Below are 18064 nucleotides of genomic sequence, written 5' to 3' on the forward strand. Positions count from 1 at the left end.
TCCTGCCACCATGCCTTACACCAGGAAAGCTTACGGACACACAAGACAGCACTGCAACATTTTTAAACCAAGTTGCTGTGGTTACCACAGCAAGAGAAAGGCTTTAGCATCTCTCCCTCCTGTGAGTGTGGGAAAGATCTTATTTTATACCATGATAAAATGTGTAGTGCTTTCTGATGCCCTTAGAATCAAGGCTTCTTGATGGGCATTACGGAACTTAAGGGAGCATAAGCTCGTGATTTTAGATCAAGTTTGAAGTTCAGTTCTGTAGTTATACAGGAGCATTTCAAAGACTATAAATCTCTGGAGCTCTATAGAACTGCCCAGACAGTAGAGCAGTTTCAACCACGCTATCACAGTGTATGTCTGTTACTCGGAAATAGCTGCAGACACAAGTCCGTTAAGACTTTTGAGCTAACTCAGCTGGTCCTTTAGCTTAACCATAAACAACGTACCGATTATTCCAGGGAAGATGAAAGGGTGTGTATTTTGGCTTCCGGATGGACTTTCATAACAGCAAACATGACGTTTAGTCTGTATAAACAGCTACAGTGGCTGCAAGAAAAAAAATAATGATGACACTAGGGCAGGGGAGTAGTGTGTTTGACCTGGATCTCAGAACAAGAAAAGAAGCAGGGAACCCACTTCAATGGATCGCTTCTGCTTGTTCTTTACCTTTCCTTGGAAGCCTAGGAGAGAAGTCATGCTTTGGCTTTCTAGCCTTGATGAAACCACATACGCAACAGCTATGGTTTTGGAAAATTCCTGATGTTCTATGAAGATGGCGTTATGCAACAGCAAATCTGAAGGCAGAGTTGAAGGAAGGGTGTGGAGGAAGCAGGAAAACAGACAGACTTCTCATCACAGGGAAGACTGTAGTAGCTGACCTGGAGTGCTAGCACATTTCCAGAGGAAGTTGCATGCAGCACATTTTGGGGCCTGATTGTTAGTGCAAACCTCTCCAGGGGTTTCAGTCTCTTTGGGCAATGCTACATTTCACTTTGTCTCTTCTCTTTTATTAACTTTGTAAAGGTGATCAAGTGTCAGAGGAAGAAAGGCTTTCCTAAAGCATTTCACAACTTCCCTTACCCTCCAGGAAGTAGCCTGAAGCAATTTCAGCACAGCAGCTTCTTGCTCTGTAGTTGCGCTTTCCCTCCTTCATACAGCCAGGAGAACCAATCCTGCATGAAAAAAAGAAAAGAAAAAAAAAGGTGGATTCCTATGAACCTTCCATCCAGACAAATTACTGAGATGACAGACATAGTTGGAAGAGTTTTCATCTTTCTCTTACAACCTTCCTATTACCTCCTATTTCAGCTTAGTCCCTAAAGCTTCTATTTCTCTCTGACACATACTGAAATATTAACTTAATTCAACTTATACTGTCATGCAAAACCTTTGAGCCTTTGTTAAACAAGAGTACTTGTTCAACTTTGCAAGATCTCAGCATCACTTTGAAGTCACAATCAAGGCTTTGTGTGATAGAGTAAACTGGATAAGATTGGTTCTTTTAATTTCAGAATAGAAATGCCAACTTGATGGGGAATTTTTCTGTTCTCAACTAATTTTTTCCCATTTTCTAATAAGAACCAGCATAAATTTAGTGCTCAAAACAAAAGTATCAAACGGCCTCAGTGAAAGCATTGTGCCTGTCTCAGTCTGAATCAGACCTGACCATGCTTCACTTCCTTAGAACCTGAAATGTCTCTTATTTTTTTTTGTTAATACTCTATTTGTGCATAAATTCTCATAGGAAAGAAAAACAAGGTAGCCAGCACCTGAATACATGCAGCAGAGAAGCTTCAGAGCTCTTTTAAAAATACAGGTAAAAAAATAAAAAAGAAGAAAACTGGAAGTTACCTTACATAAAAATGCAGGTTAAGAGTCTAGTTCTTCAAATCTTCTTGAAATCACTGTAGCCCTACAACCTTCTTGAGAATCACACTGATTTGCATTGGTAGAGGTTTTGGCTAACTTCTAAACGGCTTTAGCAACTCTAAACAGCTTCACTCTCATTGCAAACAAAACCCACCACAAGACAGTCACTACCACAACACATACAGGTGCAAAAATGGATGACTCACTAAGTGATACAATATTCAAAGTCTCTCCATCACGCAAATTTTCAGTCAGACTTTAAAAATTGACACAGACATTTCAAGGGAAGTCAAGACCTCGGAATTTCACCTAGCCCACCAGAAAAGGTTAAGTTACATTTCCCCAGGTTCAGTTCTTGCTTAAGAAAATGCAGCCAATTCCAGGTTTTCCTTTTGGCTTTGACCTAAGCTCTTTGCTCCTCTTCCTCTTGTATTTCCAAGGAAAAAGAAGAGCACAGACATTCAACAGCACCCACACAAGCTGAAAGCCCCCACCCTTCATACCAACACTATGCACTGAAAATGCAGATCAAAATGTAAGTGCATGTAAGAAGCATTTTCTTGCTTCTTATCACTGTTGGGTTGTTGATCATCTCATGCACGTCAGTACGTACTCCTATTCTCTGTACTGTAGAGAGGGAAGCTGAAATAATGTGGTGAAGCACATTAGTTCAAACACATTAAAAGAAAGTTTGAGCTACTCTCTACCATGCTATTTTTACCAGCCAGCACAATTTGGTTGTACACATTTAAACAGGGCTACAAAAAAAATAATAATCTATTTCTCCCCTCCACCTATACAAGGTGCCACATTTGATGCCTTGTCTACTAATTGCACCTTCCCCGCTGTTGCAAAGGGAAAGTATGTGGCATTTGGCTGACATCTCAACCTTAGACAGCCTTCAGAAGTTAATGTGAGAGGATTCAACACAGAAACAGCAGGAGTATCAATTTTACACTCTATCACTCCTCCTCACCGCCACCAGAGAGTGCAGCCTAACCACGCTCCAGCATCCAGTCCGGGAAATGCCAGTCTGTAGAGAAGTTGTGCTTCTAAGATTCAGCAGCAAAAGCAAGACGCTGACCTGACAGTGTGGTTGCAGCAAAGGAAATTCTCACTAGATGCAAGAGAAAGTTCTTCCCAGTGGGGGTGGTGCAGTGCTGGGGCAGGAGCACAGGCATGATGACAAACCCCCCTCCCCGTGAGTTTTCCAAATGCAGCTAGACAAGGAAGGCCCTGAGCAACCACATCCAGCCTGGAAACGGTGAACCCCTGGGGTTGGACTAGAAACCTCCAGAGGTCTTGTCAAGCTAAGTTACCAGATGTTATCAATCAAAGTTTGCACTCAACCTAATACAGAAAAAACCCAAACAAAACATTAAATGCTCATCAGCGTGAATGCATTTTAGAATTCTTTTATCCTCAGCATTTATTTTTTTCCATTACAGTAGTACCTAGGAAGCCCACTAAGAGAGCAGAGCTTTACTACAGTAAGTAGCATGGAAGTGCACAATGCACACTTGTCACCATGAAAATGTTTTGGTAAATCCAGTGGATGCAATTCAAGAAGAAACTGAGCTATCACAGCCAGTCCTGGATAAAGAACAGTGGAAAGAGCTGCTTAGTGCAGCCAAATTAAGCAGACTTACCACAGCCCCTAAGGTGGTAGTGCCCTTCTCCCTTGGCCACAGATGTTTCCTGCGAATAATGACACACTCCTTCCCTCAGTCCTGTCTCCAGTGGCTCAGGTCTCCTGGCTCATCAGGGATCCTGTCCTCCAGCTGATGGCAGAAGAGAGTCCAGCTCAGAGGTCTCCTTCCCTTCTTACTTGCAGAGTTTCAGCAGCTTCACAGCATCCTCTGCTGCCAAAGAGCAGAATCAGATCAGAAATGAAAAGAAATGGACTAAGCCTTCAAGTGAACATTATTGCTTTACACACACCCTACACCCCCACCCCTCCCCCCAAATTACCCTACAATGAAAAGAGCCAGATAACAAAGACCTGATCCGTATTAGGGACAAATCCCCTTGACTTCCACAGAGCCACCCTTGAAAATATCTCCTCTTAGATACTACAGGTGCAAAACAGACTAGAAATAGCAGAAGTTCACTGTTTCCAAGGAACAGTCCTATACCAGAGTACAAACCTTGCAGGGCTGGGCTTTTGAGGCAGCTGTTATTTTTCTCAGCCTAACCCTGATACTGTTCCTCAATCAATGACAGGTTTTCAATGACCGTAATTTCTTATTATAAAATAATAATATGCTTAATTAAAAAATAACATTAGTAAATCAGCTGTTTGATTTGAAAGAAAACTCTCCTAGCTCAGCTCATCACAGTACCATCATCCACAGCTGCATGGTCACTTACGTGTTTGCTCGATGAAAAGTGTGGTTTTATTTGTTTGCTAAAGTCTTTTGTCATTGTGCTAGTTGGCTTGTTGTAGCGTCACACTGTTGATACAGCCGATATCAAGGCAGCTGAGAAAATAGAAAGTTATTTTAATGGATCTAGTGCCAACATCAGCACCAAAAAAATGAAACTCTGCACTGCAAGCTGGTGCTGAATAGTACCTTTCAACATCGGGCTCTACACAACCCTTCTACTTGTTACTCTAAATTCTTATTTTATTAGGAAAAAGAAATGTGCATCAACTTCAGAAAGAACAAAGAAGGCATAAGCATGTGCCCTCTGAAATCCGTGGGAAACATTCCCATCGCACTAAACCAGCAGTGCCACAAACTGGTCAGGTTCTAAAAAAAAATAATTACTGTGAGCGTAAACCCAGCAATGCCACATGCAGGTGAGCAATTCCATTCGGTTCATAGGACAGCTCAAGAAGATACACCTTTACTAGTAACTCCAACCATCTCTGGCCGTGTACGAGCCTTTACTCACCCAACGACCCTCTGCAGCCTGGATCAGCTCTGCTGACCAAAACCGGGTTATTTCATGCTACAACGCAGAAATGCTTTACGTGCGCCAAGGCCAGCAGACAGGACCAGGACCAGGACCAGGACCAGGACCAGGACCAGGACCAGGACCAGGACCAGGACCAGGACCAGGACCAGGACCAGGAGCCCACCATGCAGGCACAGACACGTGTATATAAACACATATTTATATACCCCGCGGAGCGGCCCGGCCCGGCCCCGCCCCGCCCCGCCCCGCCCCGCTCGGCCCGTCGGCGTCCCGCCCCGCCGGCAGTGCGGCGCTGGTGACCGTCATGGCCGTGGCCGTGCAGCTGCTCCGCGGGGCCGCCCGCGGCCCGCCTGCCCTCGCCCTCGCCGCGGCTGTAGGGCGGCGGGCTCTGGGCTCCGCGCCGCCGGGCAGGGTGGCGGCGGGACGGGGAGGTCGGCGGGCCGCGCTGGCGGCGGCGGGAGCGCTGGGCGGGCTGGGGTTGGGGCTGTGGCGGCGGCGTCAGCAGGCCGCGATGGCGGCGTCCGAGGAGGATGAAGCTGAGAAGAAGGAGGAGGAGGAGCTGCGGCAGCGGTTCATGGCGCCGCCGGTGAGCGGGCTGCGGGAGCTGCGGCGGCGGCGGCGGGAGCTGCGGAGCCGCATGGAGCTGCTCATCATGGAGACGCAGGGGGAGGTGTGCCGCGCTCTGGCCGCGCTGGACCCCGGCGCCTCCTTCGCCGTCGATACCTGGGAGAGGAAGGAAGGTACGGGGGATGGGGGAGACGCCGCGGGGGCCACCCCGGGCTGGGTCACCCCCCCGGGGGATAGCGGCGGTGGCCCCGGCGCGGGGTGACCCTGGCGTTGTCAGGCGGAGGCGGCATCAGCTGCGTGCTGCAGGACGGCGAGGTCTTCGAGAAGGCGGGTGTGAACGTGTCCGTGGTGTCCGGGCTCCTGTCGGAGGAGGCAGCGCGGCAGATGCGAAGCAGGGGAAAGTCTCTGAAGGCCAAAGACGGTAAGGTGTCCGGCGGCGGGGAGCTGGGGTAGGGGAGTGTGGGCGGTGGGGGGGGATCACCCCAGTGTGGCCGTGGGTTTGCTCTGAAAGCGGGGTCTGGCCTTGGAGCAGAAGGTGAGGGAGGCTGGACCGATCAACGCTCACGGGAAAGTTTTGTTTGCATCCTGGTGGTTGCTAACCAGTGCGCCTGGCAGGTGGACTTCCATATCCCTAAAAAGCTAGGTATCGGGGCGCTTCTCCCGCTGCCATGCTGCTTTAGGCAATGTACTGTAGGCTCAGGTGGTTTCTCAGTAACGACGCTGTAGCTCGGCAGCGAAACAGCGCAGGAGTTATGTACTAAAGAGGTGGAGGTAGAGAACCAAAAAGACCTGAAGGCTAAAGGGGATTCAACCCACGCTTGTGTAGCAGAGGGTAACTCTGAGGACTTTGACAACGCTGGTGGTGGAAAGCCTTAGCAGTGCCTTATGGCTTCAGTGGTCTTCATCTATTGGGTGCTCTGACATATAATTGCATTTTAGGACAATTACCAAAGGAAGCACTTAGGCGCACAGAAGCGTGTGGATGAGAAGTAAACTGCACATTGATTGATAATTATGGTGACCCAACATCACAAGTTTTCTTGTAGTGGAACCTAAGGGAAAACAGTGATGTTCCTTAAATGATTATAAATGAAGCTATTTGAAAAACCTAAGGGTTTTTTTCGTGCATCTTCTTATCTAGGAAAACTGCCTTTTTGCGCCATGGGTGTGAGCTCTGTCATCCATCCAAAGAACCCCCACGTTCCAACCATGCACTTCAACTACAGATACTTTGAAATCGAGGAAGCAGACGGTAAGAGTTGTAACCCAGTGAAGTAGGTATGACTTCATACCTAGAAAGGAGGTGTGCACGCATGGTGAGGGTGAGAGGTGAAGAACCCGTCTGGGTTTGTTCCCAGTTGTGCCAAGGGTCCGCTTTATAGCAATGGACCTCCTAACCTCTGGGCCTTCGTTTGTCCCTTTGTAACGTCAGCGTGATGCACGCATCTGGTACAGTAAAGGTGCGTGTGGTTTACTTTTTGCAGCGTACAGCAGGGGCTTCAGCTTTAAGTTAAAGTGTAGGAGGTCATAAATAAGTGTAAAACATATTCAAAGAAGCAAGTATAGAATTTGGTAGAAGAAAGGTCTGTGAAGGACTGATGAGCATTCTGGTCAGGATGGACCTTTGTCTCAGGAGCTGGGAGGACGTACTGTGCCTTTTTTCACAGAATTTCTGCAGCCGGATGCTGTCAGAAGCAGGACAGTAGGCTAGGTGGTCCCACGCTGAGAGACCACCTGTACCTTGTGAGAGTGTATGTACTGTTAGACGCTCAAATACAGTTTTCTTTCAATTGTTTTGCCAGAGCATTATGGATCATTTCTAGTCAATTACTTCTCTGGATTTAATAATGACGTTCCCTTTCTTTGGCATGCAGTAAAGTGCTTCTGGATCCTTGAATAGAAGTTGTCAGCCCATCTTGTGAAATTGATACCCTGTAGTCAGGGTCATCAAAATACTGATCAAATGGTTTTCACTGCTTTGAAATTTGTTTCATGTTTTCTTGAAGTGACCAGTCATTGCACTGCCTTGAACTCAAATTTTTCGTGACTGATGTTCAGGATGATTTTGGTTTGTATTGTAAAAGTAGTTGTCGGTGAACCACTGGCAACATATTTCTGTTTGGAAGTTTAAAAGAAAACTGTTGCTGCTTGCCTCTCTTCTATAGGAACTAAACAGTGGTGGTTTGGTGGTGGGACTGACCTCACTCCAACTTACCTGAATGAAGAGGATGCTGTTCATTTTCACAAGACTCTGAAAGAAGCCTGTGACAAGCATGATCTGAAGCTGTATCCCAAGTACAAGAAATGGTATGTGGGGAGAGATGCGCTTGGGTTGCTTTTGTAGGAGCAGAAGGCGGCACTGTGTATCTGCAGTTAAGTCTATTATAGCAAGAGTAGGTTCTGCTCTGCCTTTGATAAATACCAGGAGACCCTAATGAAAATCAGCAGACGTGTACTGGGACAAAATGTAGTCTAAAGCAATCTCTTATTTACAGAGGTCTGAGTTTTTCAAATCAGAGGGCTGACAACTAGCATCATCCATAGCCTGAATAAAAACCAAACTGACTCCACAAGACTTTGTAAGCCACGGGCCTCACTAGGCAACTCAAAAATTCCTTTTAGCCTCTGGTATTAAACTAGCACAAGACTTTTGCCCCATGGACTTGCACTAATTCTCCTTACAGTTAACTCTTGGTAAATGTGCATGGCTTTAGTGTGAACTCTTCGGCCAGCACTGCAGTTCTGAAAATCCGACTCCAGTTTTTCTGCCTTCAGTCTGACCTGCATTACCTTTTTTTTTTTTTTTTGCCAGGTAGGTAAAGGAGCTTGTGCTTAGCGTAGAAGCTTCATAATTTTGATGGAGCTGTACTTTTTTTCCAGTGACACATTAGCTGAGAATTGAACAACATATTCCCTAAAGATGCAAACTTTGAATGCTCTTCTTGAGCTGAGCGATACGGGTGATGGGATCCTCTGCAGTTCAGTGGGGGCTGGCTGCTCTGTGTCTGATAATTCTATCTGCTACAAGCTGTGGTATCCAGGGAGGAGGGGTTACCCTTTTGTAAGCTACCAGGTCTTGTCTGAGGACAGGAGATAAAGTGGGTGTTGTAGCTCGGGTGCGAACCACTTCATAGAGAAGCACATCTTGCACTACCCTAAGAATTCTGAGGAATTTTTGCATGGTAGTTCAGAGTGTCTGCCTTAGGGGTTAGGTTGTGTGCAGCCTAAGTAGGCTAGCAATGCCAGCTGCAGGGGGTCGGAGAGAAGGACACCTGTTCGTAGTCTGAGAGCAGCTCAGGGGAGGACTAATTGTATTCCATGGACAAGGGCAGTTTTCTCAGTCCCAGCACAAGTGTTTGCTGTAAGCAGCAGCTCTGCAGGGGCATGCTGTTCTTGCTGTCGGAGCAGTGTGAATGTCCTCTGAGCTTTATTAATTAGCATTGCCCCTTTTCCCACCTTTCTCAAACATAAAAGCTCTTGTTATGTTTACCACGCTGTCTTCCTGGTCTAGCTTTAAGACTTTTGTCAGGCTTCTTCTCTTTTGCATATCTGACTCAGCCTTTTTCCCTAACTCTTCCTGCTGCTATAAAAAAACCCAAAAAGTTGATCATCCCAGCGAATAAAAAAATAACTTAGGTTATCTGTTACATTGCCACGTCTCTCCTGCTATGGCCATGCCATATTGCTTGAGAACAGCAACTGTGGATGGATACATGCATGGAAAACTAGTCCTAAAGGAAGGCAGGGTTTCCTTGCTGTTGATGGTTTCTGCTTACTACTTCCCTTCCATTTCTCTCCCACATGAAGACTTGCAGGGCATGACTGCCCAAGCAAGTAACTATAAGCAATATAGGGTGTGGATACAATGAATCAGCTAACTTACAGTAATTGCACACCTACATACTCCCAGTAAATACAAAAGAGATTAATTACCTCCCTATTGTAGGATAAACTGCACTTAATCTTTCATGAACTTGAACATGAGCCATGAACAGCCACTACTAGAATGGCTCCATCTTCCAAGTTTAACTGTTAAAAAGCCTCTTTCCAAGGAAGGCTGCCTCACTTTTGATTTTTCCGTAAGTGACAGTGGCTTTCTTACCTGATCTTGAGTTTTTAGATTCTTTTTGTTTCTTTCACTAGAATGGCAAAAAGAATAAAGAGGTTCTCTTCGAAGTTTGAGTTCATCTGAAAGCTCTACAAATAATTTGGTATCTGTACATAATACTGGGAATGAAATCTAGAAAGAGCTCTTAAGGTGAAGTTTTGAATTCAGGTGTCCCTCCTAGGTAGAGGATATGGATTGGATCGCTCCACATGGAAGCATCTGCCATGCTGTTTTGAGCGTTCAGTGACTGTGCAGTGATACGTAGCTTTGCAGAGACCATTTAATCAGAGCTTTTACTGCAAGTGAACGCAGGAGGAGTGCTTTCCAGATGGTGCTGTACCATCCTGGCTCTCAGCAGTCAGTGGGGCATCCGGCACCACAGGAACTGACTTTTCATCGATATTTCACTAGTGCCATCCTGTGCCACGTAGCTGTTCAGAGTTCTGTTAATTTCCTTGAATATTGTGGACCATATTAATAATTGTCTACTACCTCTTCTAGGTGTGATGACTACTTCTATATCAAGCACCGTGGTGAGCGAAGAGGGATTGGAGGCATATTCTTTGATGACATGGACTCTCCCTCCAAGGAGGAAGTATTCCAGTTTGTGAAGAGTTGTGCCAAAGCTGTTGTGCCTTGTTACATTCCCATTGTGAAAAGGCACTGCCATGACTCCTTCACACCAGAGGAAAAGCTGTGGCAGCAGCTTCGGAGAGGACGGTGAGTACTGAAGGAGCAAAAGAATACACGGGAGGTGGATTACGCTGGTGAGAGAAAAATGAGCTAGTTCTTTATGGTTGTGCCGGGGAGGGTGCACAGAAGGTACTAGAACACCCTCATCCATATCCCCCAGTCTCCTGTGTTGCAGCACAAAGCAACCCATACAAAATGCCACAGTTTCTCTCCAGCTCCTTCAAAAAACAAAAGAAGCAGCTTTGTAACAAGCAAACTGGTCCGTGTGTGCTTGGTGTACTGAATCTTTCCCCGTCCTGCAGCCCAATGATATGGGTAATAGGACTACCCTGTGAGGAGCATAGGGTGAGGGAGTCACACTTACTATTCAGTAACAAAGCTAAACCCCAGAAAGTCATGGAATAACTGTACCCAAGAATACTTTCAGCTTCTTACATATATATTTATTCCATCTGATCTTGGCATTGCAATGAGGACCCAGTGAATTCTTTGTAAAGGAACAAAGATACAGAGAGGTTTTGTCTTTCTGGCATAGTCCAAAGTTACTGTAACTTAAAAGACTTCAGAGGGTGCTTATTAATGTGAACAACTGTTAATGCTGTAAAAGCTTAAGTACACTGGTAGATACAGTTGTACTCCTTTCTCTATGTCCTGTGATTGTGTAAGCATACGGAGAAATGACAATACATAAGCTTTGTGCAGAACTGGGAAGTCTCTAGTCTCTGCCTCTTCTGCAGAGAAATCTGTGAGAGTGGTACAGAGAGGGGCGCAAGCGTTCAAGTTTAGATCACTGGCCTGCAGTAGTTACTCAAATAAGGATATATGCTTCATTTGGTGGGTCTGTTCCTGGGAGCGTTGGGCTTTCAGGATCCAGTTTGTGGATGGGATTTAGCAAACCTGGTAAGGTTATAAGGGTAGAATAGCTTCTTTAAGCTGCAGCCAGGACCAGCTGATGAGACTGCTTATTTCCCTGGATCTGTTTGCAGGTTATTGGGCTAGGCAAAGCTCTCCATTTCTGCAGATAGATAAGAGCTCCTCCCTTCCTGTGCCTCTGTTAAGTACTAATACCTCAGTACTGGTTATTAAGATAACCCCTGCTGAATTGTCACTTCTCTCTTCCTATGCTGGGGGCAGAAAACCATCTATTCTTGCACGTAGAAGCCTCAGCCAGCACTCTGAAGCTGTTTGACTTCTGCTGCTTTCCAGATCTTCCCAAGAAGTAGAAAATGTTGTTCTGACCTTGCTGATTATGCATCCTTCAGCATGGAGGACTGTACAGTAGCTTTTTTCCTGTGGTCGTTTCCAGTTCCTTTCAGGCTCCTTTTAATATGAGACCACCACACAAGAGTACTGGCATAACCAAGCTAAACTTGGTGTCAAGCTTGCTAGCAGGGTTGAGGACAAGGATAAATAAACTAGTATAGCACCTGTGGAATACTCTCCTTGAGTAGTTTTTCTGCTCATGTCTGTTAGCTAAGGTCATTACTTTCCTATGCTTTGTGGGGTGGCAAGGTCACACTTGCACTCCTGTGCAGAGGATGCTGGAGAAGGGTTGGCCCCAGAACAGGGTTCATTCTGACACCTAACACAGCAGAAAGACAAGCTGGTTTTGTTTGGTGTCTCCTAGTTGAAGAAGGCACGAGTCATTTCTGATAATATACTTGTTTTTCTGTTGCATCTCTTCGCTCCCCATAGCTACGTAGAGTTCAACTTGGTTTATGACAGAGGTACAAAGTTTGGCCTCCTGACACCAGGATCAAGAATTGAAAGCATTCTTATGTCTCTGCCACTGACTGCAAGGTAAGGGCGTAACTATGTGGGCTTGCAGGTAGGCACTGTTCTTACTAAAATACTTCATAGGATTAAATCAAAGGTCTGTCCTGGTGTCCAGTCTCTTAACAGTGGTTAGTTTGTGCCTGATAGAAGAACTGGCCAAATATACGGAGATGCTTCTCAGTTTTGCTACACTTGCCCAGTTGCCAGTAATGTGTGGCCTAGATATTTTATGACAAAAAAAAAAAAGTGGTATTTTTTGTGCTTAGTACCTCTTGATAGATTTCCCCTCCTCGCTCCATGGGTTTTTGATTAGTAGCTCTTTGAAACCATGTGAGCTTCTGGCAGTCCTGACAAGCCTGTGGCAAGGAGTTCTACAGCTTAACTGTGTGTTGTATGAAAAAGTGCCTCTTTGTTTTCTACTTGCACCTGATGACTTCATTCAACTTCTAAGTGAGTAACCAGATTTTCTTCTTGTTCGTTTTCTCCATAACAGTTCTTATTTTACAGGCTTCTGCTGTTTTTCATTGTCTGTTTTCCAGGATGACAAGTCCCCCTCTTCTTAGCCTTTGTACAGTACCTGTTCCATACCTTTGATCACATTTGCCACTTTTCTCTAGGCTTAAGTTTTCTATGCCCTTTCTGAACTGGGCATAAGGAACAGACAACAGAATCTACGTATGTGTATCCAAGATGCAGGTGTGCTGCTGAATCATTCAGTGGCATAATGATGTTTTAGTTTCATAATTCTAATATGCTGTTTGCTGATTTTTGACTGCTGCTAGGCATTGAGCTGGCTTTTTTTATAGAATTGTTACGATGCCAAGATCTTTTCTGGGCAATAAAAGTTGACTCAGTCTCTCAATGTGTATGTAACTTTTTTCTGAGTACATCAGTTTGGATCAATCAGTGAATTTCACCTACCATTTTATTGCTCAGTTGCTTGGCTCGATATTAACTCTTTTCAACTGCCTTTTTAGCTCTTAACCTATCTTGCTTAATCTTGCAGCAAACTGTCATTTACTGGTTTTGCCCCTTTTTAGGTTGCTTTCAGATATGCTCAGTAGCACGTCCCTATTATGAATTTCATAAGACTCCATTAGTGACCTCCCTCTGCTAGGATAACTGACCTTTGCCTGCTACCCCTTAACTGTGAAGGCAGTCCTGGTCTCACCATGTAGCTTCATCCCGCTGCCAACACCAAATATGTCCCTCACCTGGCGGTGTACCACGGTCCTACCTTTTGATTTCATTGCTGGGATGATCTGGTTTTGCTTGCTTCACAGCATGAATGGGTCCTTTCTGGGGAGGAAAAAAATGGCAAAAGGTTGTACCCATTCCTTTGTGACTGCTCATACTTTTCTTCCTCTGTCATGTATCTTAATTGCCTTTTTAATAAAAAGGGGTTTCTCATCAACTTTATTTTTAAAACCAAGATTCAACAAAGGACTTGTAGTGCTTCCAGTCCAGCTTCTGGAAAAACTTCCTCTGGGTGGCTGAAAATACTGCATCAGGATCAAATGATAAAATTGGGAGCTGGCAATTTCCATTAGGTCTCACATCCTCACTCTCTCTTCTCTGGGTTCTTTTTTGGCGCATCTTCCTTGTGATACTAGTGTGTCACAAGAGATTGCTAAAAGATGTTTCCAAATAAACCTCCATGGATTCTGGGTAGAGGGCATTGCTCTTTCTTTTTTCTTTGTTTTTCTAGCCTTTCCAGAAGTTGGGAAAAAGATTAAGCTAACATTTCTCCTGTCTCTTCCAGTGTTATTATTTGTTTTTACTGTTTTGCTGAACTTCGTGATTTGTAGCTGTGCCTGTCACCTGATCAGAGAGTATCAATTGTGTATATATAGCTTTGCATCCTCAGAAAAGGCAACTCAAGTCCAAACACAGCTGGCTATGGGAGTGGTGGCAGCCATCTGGGCAGTCTGAGTGAGTTTCCCCTCTTCCTGCAGGTGGGAATACATGCACACCCCTCCAGAGAGCTCGAAAGAAGCAGAAATCCTGGAGGTTCTGCGCAATCCCAAAGACTGGGTGCACTGACACGGATCGTGAACAAGATGGATTGCTAACACTGAGCCATTATGAAAGAACAGGAACGCCTGCAAACCAGCTCATTCAGACTGCTGTTGCGTGGTGTTTTAGTATGTTATTTATACTCTTACCTGGTGCCTTAATAATGCTGTAGACTTGTTATAACTTGCAATTACGTGAACTCATTCTTTAAGATTGGTCAGCTAATGTTATCACCCCCTGTTGATGTTGCCTTGTGAAGGACTGGTGATTCCCTCACAGGACTACTATGCATGCTTAAGAATTTCCTCAACTGATTTGTTTGACTGCAAAATGGTAAATACTGTGAAGTGTTCTCCCAGTGGAATGAAAGCATTATCTGTGCCTAAATAGCACTGCTTACTCTTAGAAAATGTTGGGATGATTTAGAAATATTTTTTTTAAAGAATAAAGGGAATATTTGGTATGATTTTTAAACCTTAAACTCTCCTTTCAGGAAGTTGTGAAAAAAGGTGGTACTTAGTCACATGCATTTTGATGCTGTCCACGTAGTGTTTTAAGATGTGCTGCAGTAGCATGACTTGACTGATCAGTAAACGGGAGATTCGGGGTTGGGGTCCTGGCTAGCCTGAGAAGAGGCAAAGGCAGTGGCTGGCTGCTTTGAGGAGAAACATCTCAGTTGTCATCAAGGCACTATAGCTGTCCTGACTACCATGATTCCTTTGCCAGGGAGATCAGGAAGCAGTCGGGTGTTGTCCCAAGGTCCTCATAATAGCACTTTGCTGCTCCCAGCCCCGGGCTGATTGCCCTTTTTTCCCCGATACGAGCCTCATCGAGGACGTCGTGGGGAAAAGCAAGGGGGGTGGCCATGCCGTCCCGCTGCGACCTGTCATGAAGAAAAGGTACTATCACCTCCCCGTCGGGGAATCGAACCCCGGTCTCCCGCGTGACAGGCGGGGATACTTACCACTATACTAACGAGGAGTGAGATGGTGATTACTTGGCTTCCCGCCATGACGTAGTAGGACATCACGTCTGGGGGCTTTCCAACCCGCGAGTGGCGTCTACGGTGCCCGCGCAGGGCCGGGGGAGGCGCCGGGCCGCCTCACGCTCCTTGCCCTCCGATCGCTTCCCTTTGGGAGCTACCGTCTTACACTTCCTCCTCAAAAATACTATAACAAAAAAAAAAAAATATTGAGTAGGAGCCAGCGATCTCCTCCCCTCCAAGGGGAAAAGGAAAAAAAAAAAAAACAACTAATTGGCCCGTACGGGGATCGAACCCGCGACCTTGGCGTTATTAGCACCACGCTCTAACCAACTGAGCTAACCGGCCCGTCTATGTATCGCTTCCTGCATACACGAGCCTGACGGGCTCCTAAGGGCACGCCGCGGGTGTATCCCCTGCGCAGCTGCTCCCGCGGGCGGTAATCCGCAGCGTTACCGCGCCCGTTCTTTTTAACGTCGGCACCGGCGGGTCGTTTTCGGGAGGGAGCTCTGGCACAGCAGCACGGGCCCTGAGCGGCGTGACGAGAATTGCTAAAATGCAGACTTTCAAAACTCTCGGGTTTTTTGTGCACCCCCGTTACCGGCGGTACGGAGGGAGGGCTCGGCAGGGCCGCGCACGGACGAGCACCTCCCGACAGCGGGGGCGGGCGGCCCCACCGAAACGACCCGCAACGCTTTCCTTTTCCCCCTCCCACACCGGCTGCCGGCCGCGGCAACACGCACGTCTGCCCCATCGCCCCGGAGCGGTTCCCCACCGCCACCCTCCCTCACCCCCACACGGCGGGCGGGGCTCCGGCGCGCGGGAGAGGAGCGGGAAGAAGAGGAGGGGCGCCCCGCAGGTGTAAAAGGTAACGCCTCCTCCCCGTCGGGGAATCGAACCCCGGTCTCCCGCGTGACAGGCGGGGATACTCACCACTATACTAACGAGGAGCGGGGTACGACTAAAGCCCCCCCTCGTCGAGCCGCAAGGGTCGCCTGCGGTAGCCCCCCCCCCCCCCCCCCCCACGCTCTGCTCGCCATGGGGCTGGGAGCTGAGGGGTGAGACAACTCCGGGCAAGGTAAAGGCTACCTGGGGGTGGTGGGGTGTCCCTCGGCCAAACCACGGGCTGGGAGACGGCCAGGGAGACGGCGGGGGGGAGGGAAGGGGCGCCGTGAGCCAGCGGAGCACTTTCTGTCTGACTGTGTGAACCCCCAGACCCACCCCCCGAAACTGCAGCAGGCAGAGAAGACGGGCTCCTTGCCTGCACTGATGATGAGCCGCGTCCTCTTGAAACCACCTGCTGTCAGAGGACGCCGTGAGCCCTTCCCCAGCTGGAAAGCCAATTACGTCACTTGTAAAATCCAGGCATTATGTAAAAAAAAAAAAAAAAAAAGCATAAAAATTAAATACCTCCCAGCCCGTGAAAAAGTTGTAAAGGAGGAGGAGACCGTCGAATTCCAAGCCCTTTGCTTCACAAAGTGTCGGTGTGAGCTCTGAGCTGAGCTCCTCGGTGACCTATTCCTTTGCCATTTCATTTTCCACTAACACCACCTATCATAAAATACATCGATAAAAATAACATATTAGGAAGCAAAGAGAAGGTAACAGCCGCTCAGAGAAAGCATACAAATGTGTCATGGTAACGCAAGAGGTTCCTCAAAACCAGGCAACGTTAACACAGAGGTTCCAGCACCCTTTGCAAAAAAAAAAAAAAAGGCCGCAGAGCTGCACTGGAAGGCTGACCGAGGCATGGGATGAAGAGACGGTCATAGATGCGGTGTGAGGAAGTCCGGAGTTTGAAAGGAACAGGACAGGAGACACCTGATGCAACAAAGAGCAGAAAGACCCAGAAATGCATTAAGAAGAAAGAAACAGGAAACCCTCCCCCCCAAAAAAGGCTTCTAAGTTGAAAAGGTATAATTTATCAGTGAGATACAGAGGCTTGAAAAAAAATAATTGCGGGCAGTCCACAGAAAACAATTATTTAGATAGCTACGGACCTGGAATAATCTGCAAAAAGCTATATACCTAAGGAAAGCAGACCTGATGTGCTCCAAATTCAGCAGTGTTTTTCCTTTTGTGGTCCCCCCAGCAGCATCCCTAGGTCACCAACACTGTGCGGCTCCCAAAACTGTAGGTTTTTGTCCACCAAAGAGATCCCAGTCCTCAGGAAGCCCATCAAAACATTCTGGGAAATAGTACTGAAGCAATACAGCCACTCCAGATGCCAGAGGAAGAGGACTTATCCTAAGCAGAATCCAGATTTTAAACTCCGGTCTGTCTTGTGCTCTCTCGCAAACACACTTTTCAAGGATTTTGTTAAGAGTTTTGAGATCAAGAAACATCATGACAAAAAACACTAGTCAGGGAAGAGAGAAGCTGTAAGGTCTGCTTTATGTTTCTGCTGTTGTGAGTAGACCTCATCTCACTGTAAACTGATTTCAGAATAACGAACAAGTTAAATTCAAAGCATGGAACAGTGCAGTTCTACACTTTTGCATCCTTTCATCCTGACGCTGACAGCCAAATATATTTGAACACCTGGATTCATCACACTGAGTTTTTGTGCATATTCTGGTGGGTTTTGAGTGCAAAACGCAACAGTAAAAATAAGTGAAAGCACATTGTTCTAGCAGTATCAGCTGCAGAAACAGGGAAGCGAAGGAAGGGTAAGAGAGCGCAAAAATTGTATGTTAGCATCAAAGATTTTTTTTTTTCCCCAACAATTAAGTTCTGTGGAGAAATGGGAAGCTACTGTACCTTTCAAAGACAAGAGCAGTTTCAGAAATCCCTGAGCCATATCTTCCTGCAACGCTTTTTTATGTTGTGCTCCATTTTCAAACCTGCAGAAGGGGCTGAACTGTTGAAGAACATCCAGGAGAGAATCTGTATCACCTACAGCTCTCCTTCCATTTTTCCCTGCAAAACATACACTCGTTACCATAGTACACAAGGCTGAAAATTGTAATAGTTCACCAGTTGATCTGCGTGCAGACAGGACACTGCTGCCTCACAGCCAAACCATTGCTCAGGATTTTTTGGATAGATGACTAAGAACAGTAACATTTTCAGCATACAATTTTAATCAGATGCCCTGAGCTTGTCTGAATCCTCACTGATGT

The 18064-nt window shown here is 46.4% G+C and overlaps 1 protein-coding gene, 1 long non-coding RNA gene and 3 other non-coding genes across 6 annotated transcripts; 1 reads left to right on the forward strand and 4 right to left on the reverse strand.

The window, feature by feature from the left end:
* Positions 1-463: 463 nt before the first annotated feature.
* Positions 464-4388, reverse strand: LOC134508696 (uncharacterized). 2 transcript variants are annotated; one of them, XR_010069129.1, is made up of 4 exons: positions 4249-4388; positions 3528-3737; positions 1090-1181; positions 464-555 (listed from the first exon to the last, which is right to left on the reverse strand). It is a non-coding gene; the product is annotated as an uncharacterized LOC134508696 (long non-coding RNA). The 2 variants fall into 2 exon arrangements; XR_010069134.1 differs by having other exon boundaries at positions 3528-3740.
* A 697-nt stretch (positions 4389-5085) lies between these two features.
* On the forward strand, positions 5086-14397 carry CPOX (coproporphyrinogen oxidase). Its single transcript, XM_063350586.1, has 7 exons — positions 5086-5540; positions 5645-5788; positions 6509-6619; positions 7533-7674; positions 9977-10195; positions 11864-11968; positions 13900-14397. The coding sequence occupies exons 1-7, from the start codon at positions 5105-5107 to the stop codon at positions 13985-13987; spliced, it is 1245 nt and encodes a 414-aa protein (XP_063206656.1). The 5' UTR covers positions 5086-5104; the 3' UTR covers positions 13988-14397.
* A 472-nt stretch (positions 14398-14869) lies between these two features.
* TRNAD-GUC (transfer RNA aspartic acid (anticodon GUC)) lies at positions 14870-14941 on the reverse strand. The gene has a single exon. It is a non-coding gene; the product is annotated as a tRNA-Asp (tRNA).
* Positions 14942-15216: 275 nt separating this feature from the next.
* TRNAI-AAU (transfer RNA isoleucine (anticodon AAU)) lies at positions 15217-15290 on the reverse strand. Its single transcript has one exon. It is a non-coding gene; the product is annotated as a tRNA-Ile (tRNA).
* A 530-nt stretch (positions 15291-15820) lies between these two features.
* Positions 15821-15892, reverse strand: TRNAD-GUC (transfer RNA aspartic acid (anticodon GUC)). The gene has a single exon. It is a non-coding gene; the product is annotated as a tRNA-Asp (tRNA).
* Between the last annotated feature and the right edge of the window lie 2172 nt (positions 15893-18064).

The sequence above is a fragment of the Chroicocephalus ridibundus genome, chromosome 1 (genome assembly GCF_963924245.1).
Source record: "Chroicocephalus ridibundus chromosome 1, bChrRid1.1, whole genome shotgun sequence".
NCBI classification, from domain to species: Eukaryota; Metazoa; Chordata; class Aves; order Charadriiformes; family Laridae; genus Chroicocephalus; species Chroicocephalus ridibundus.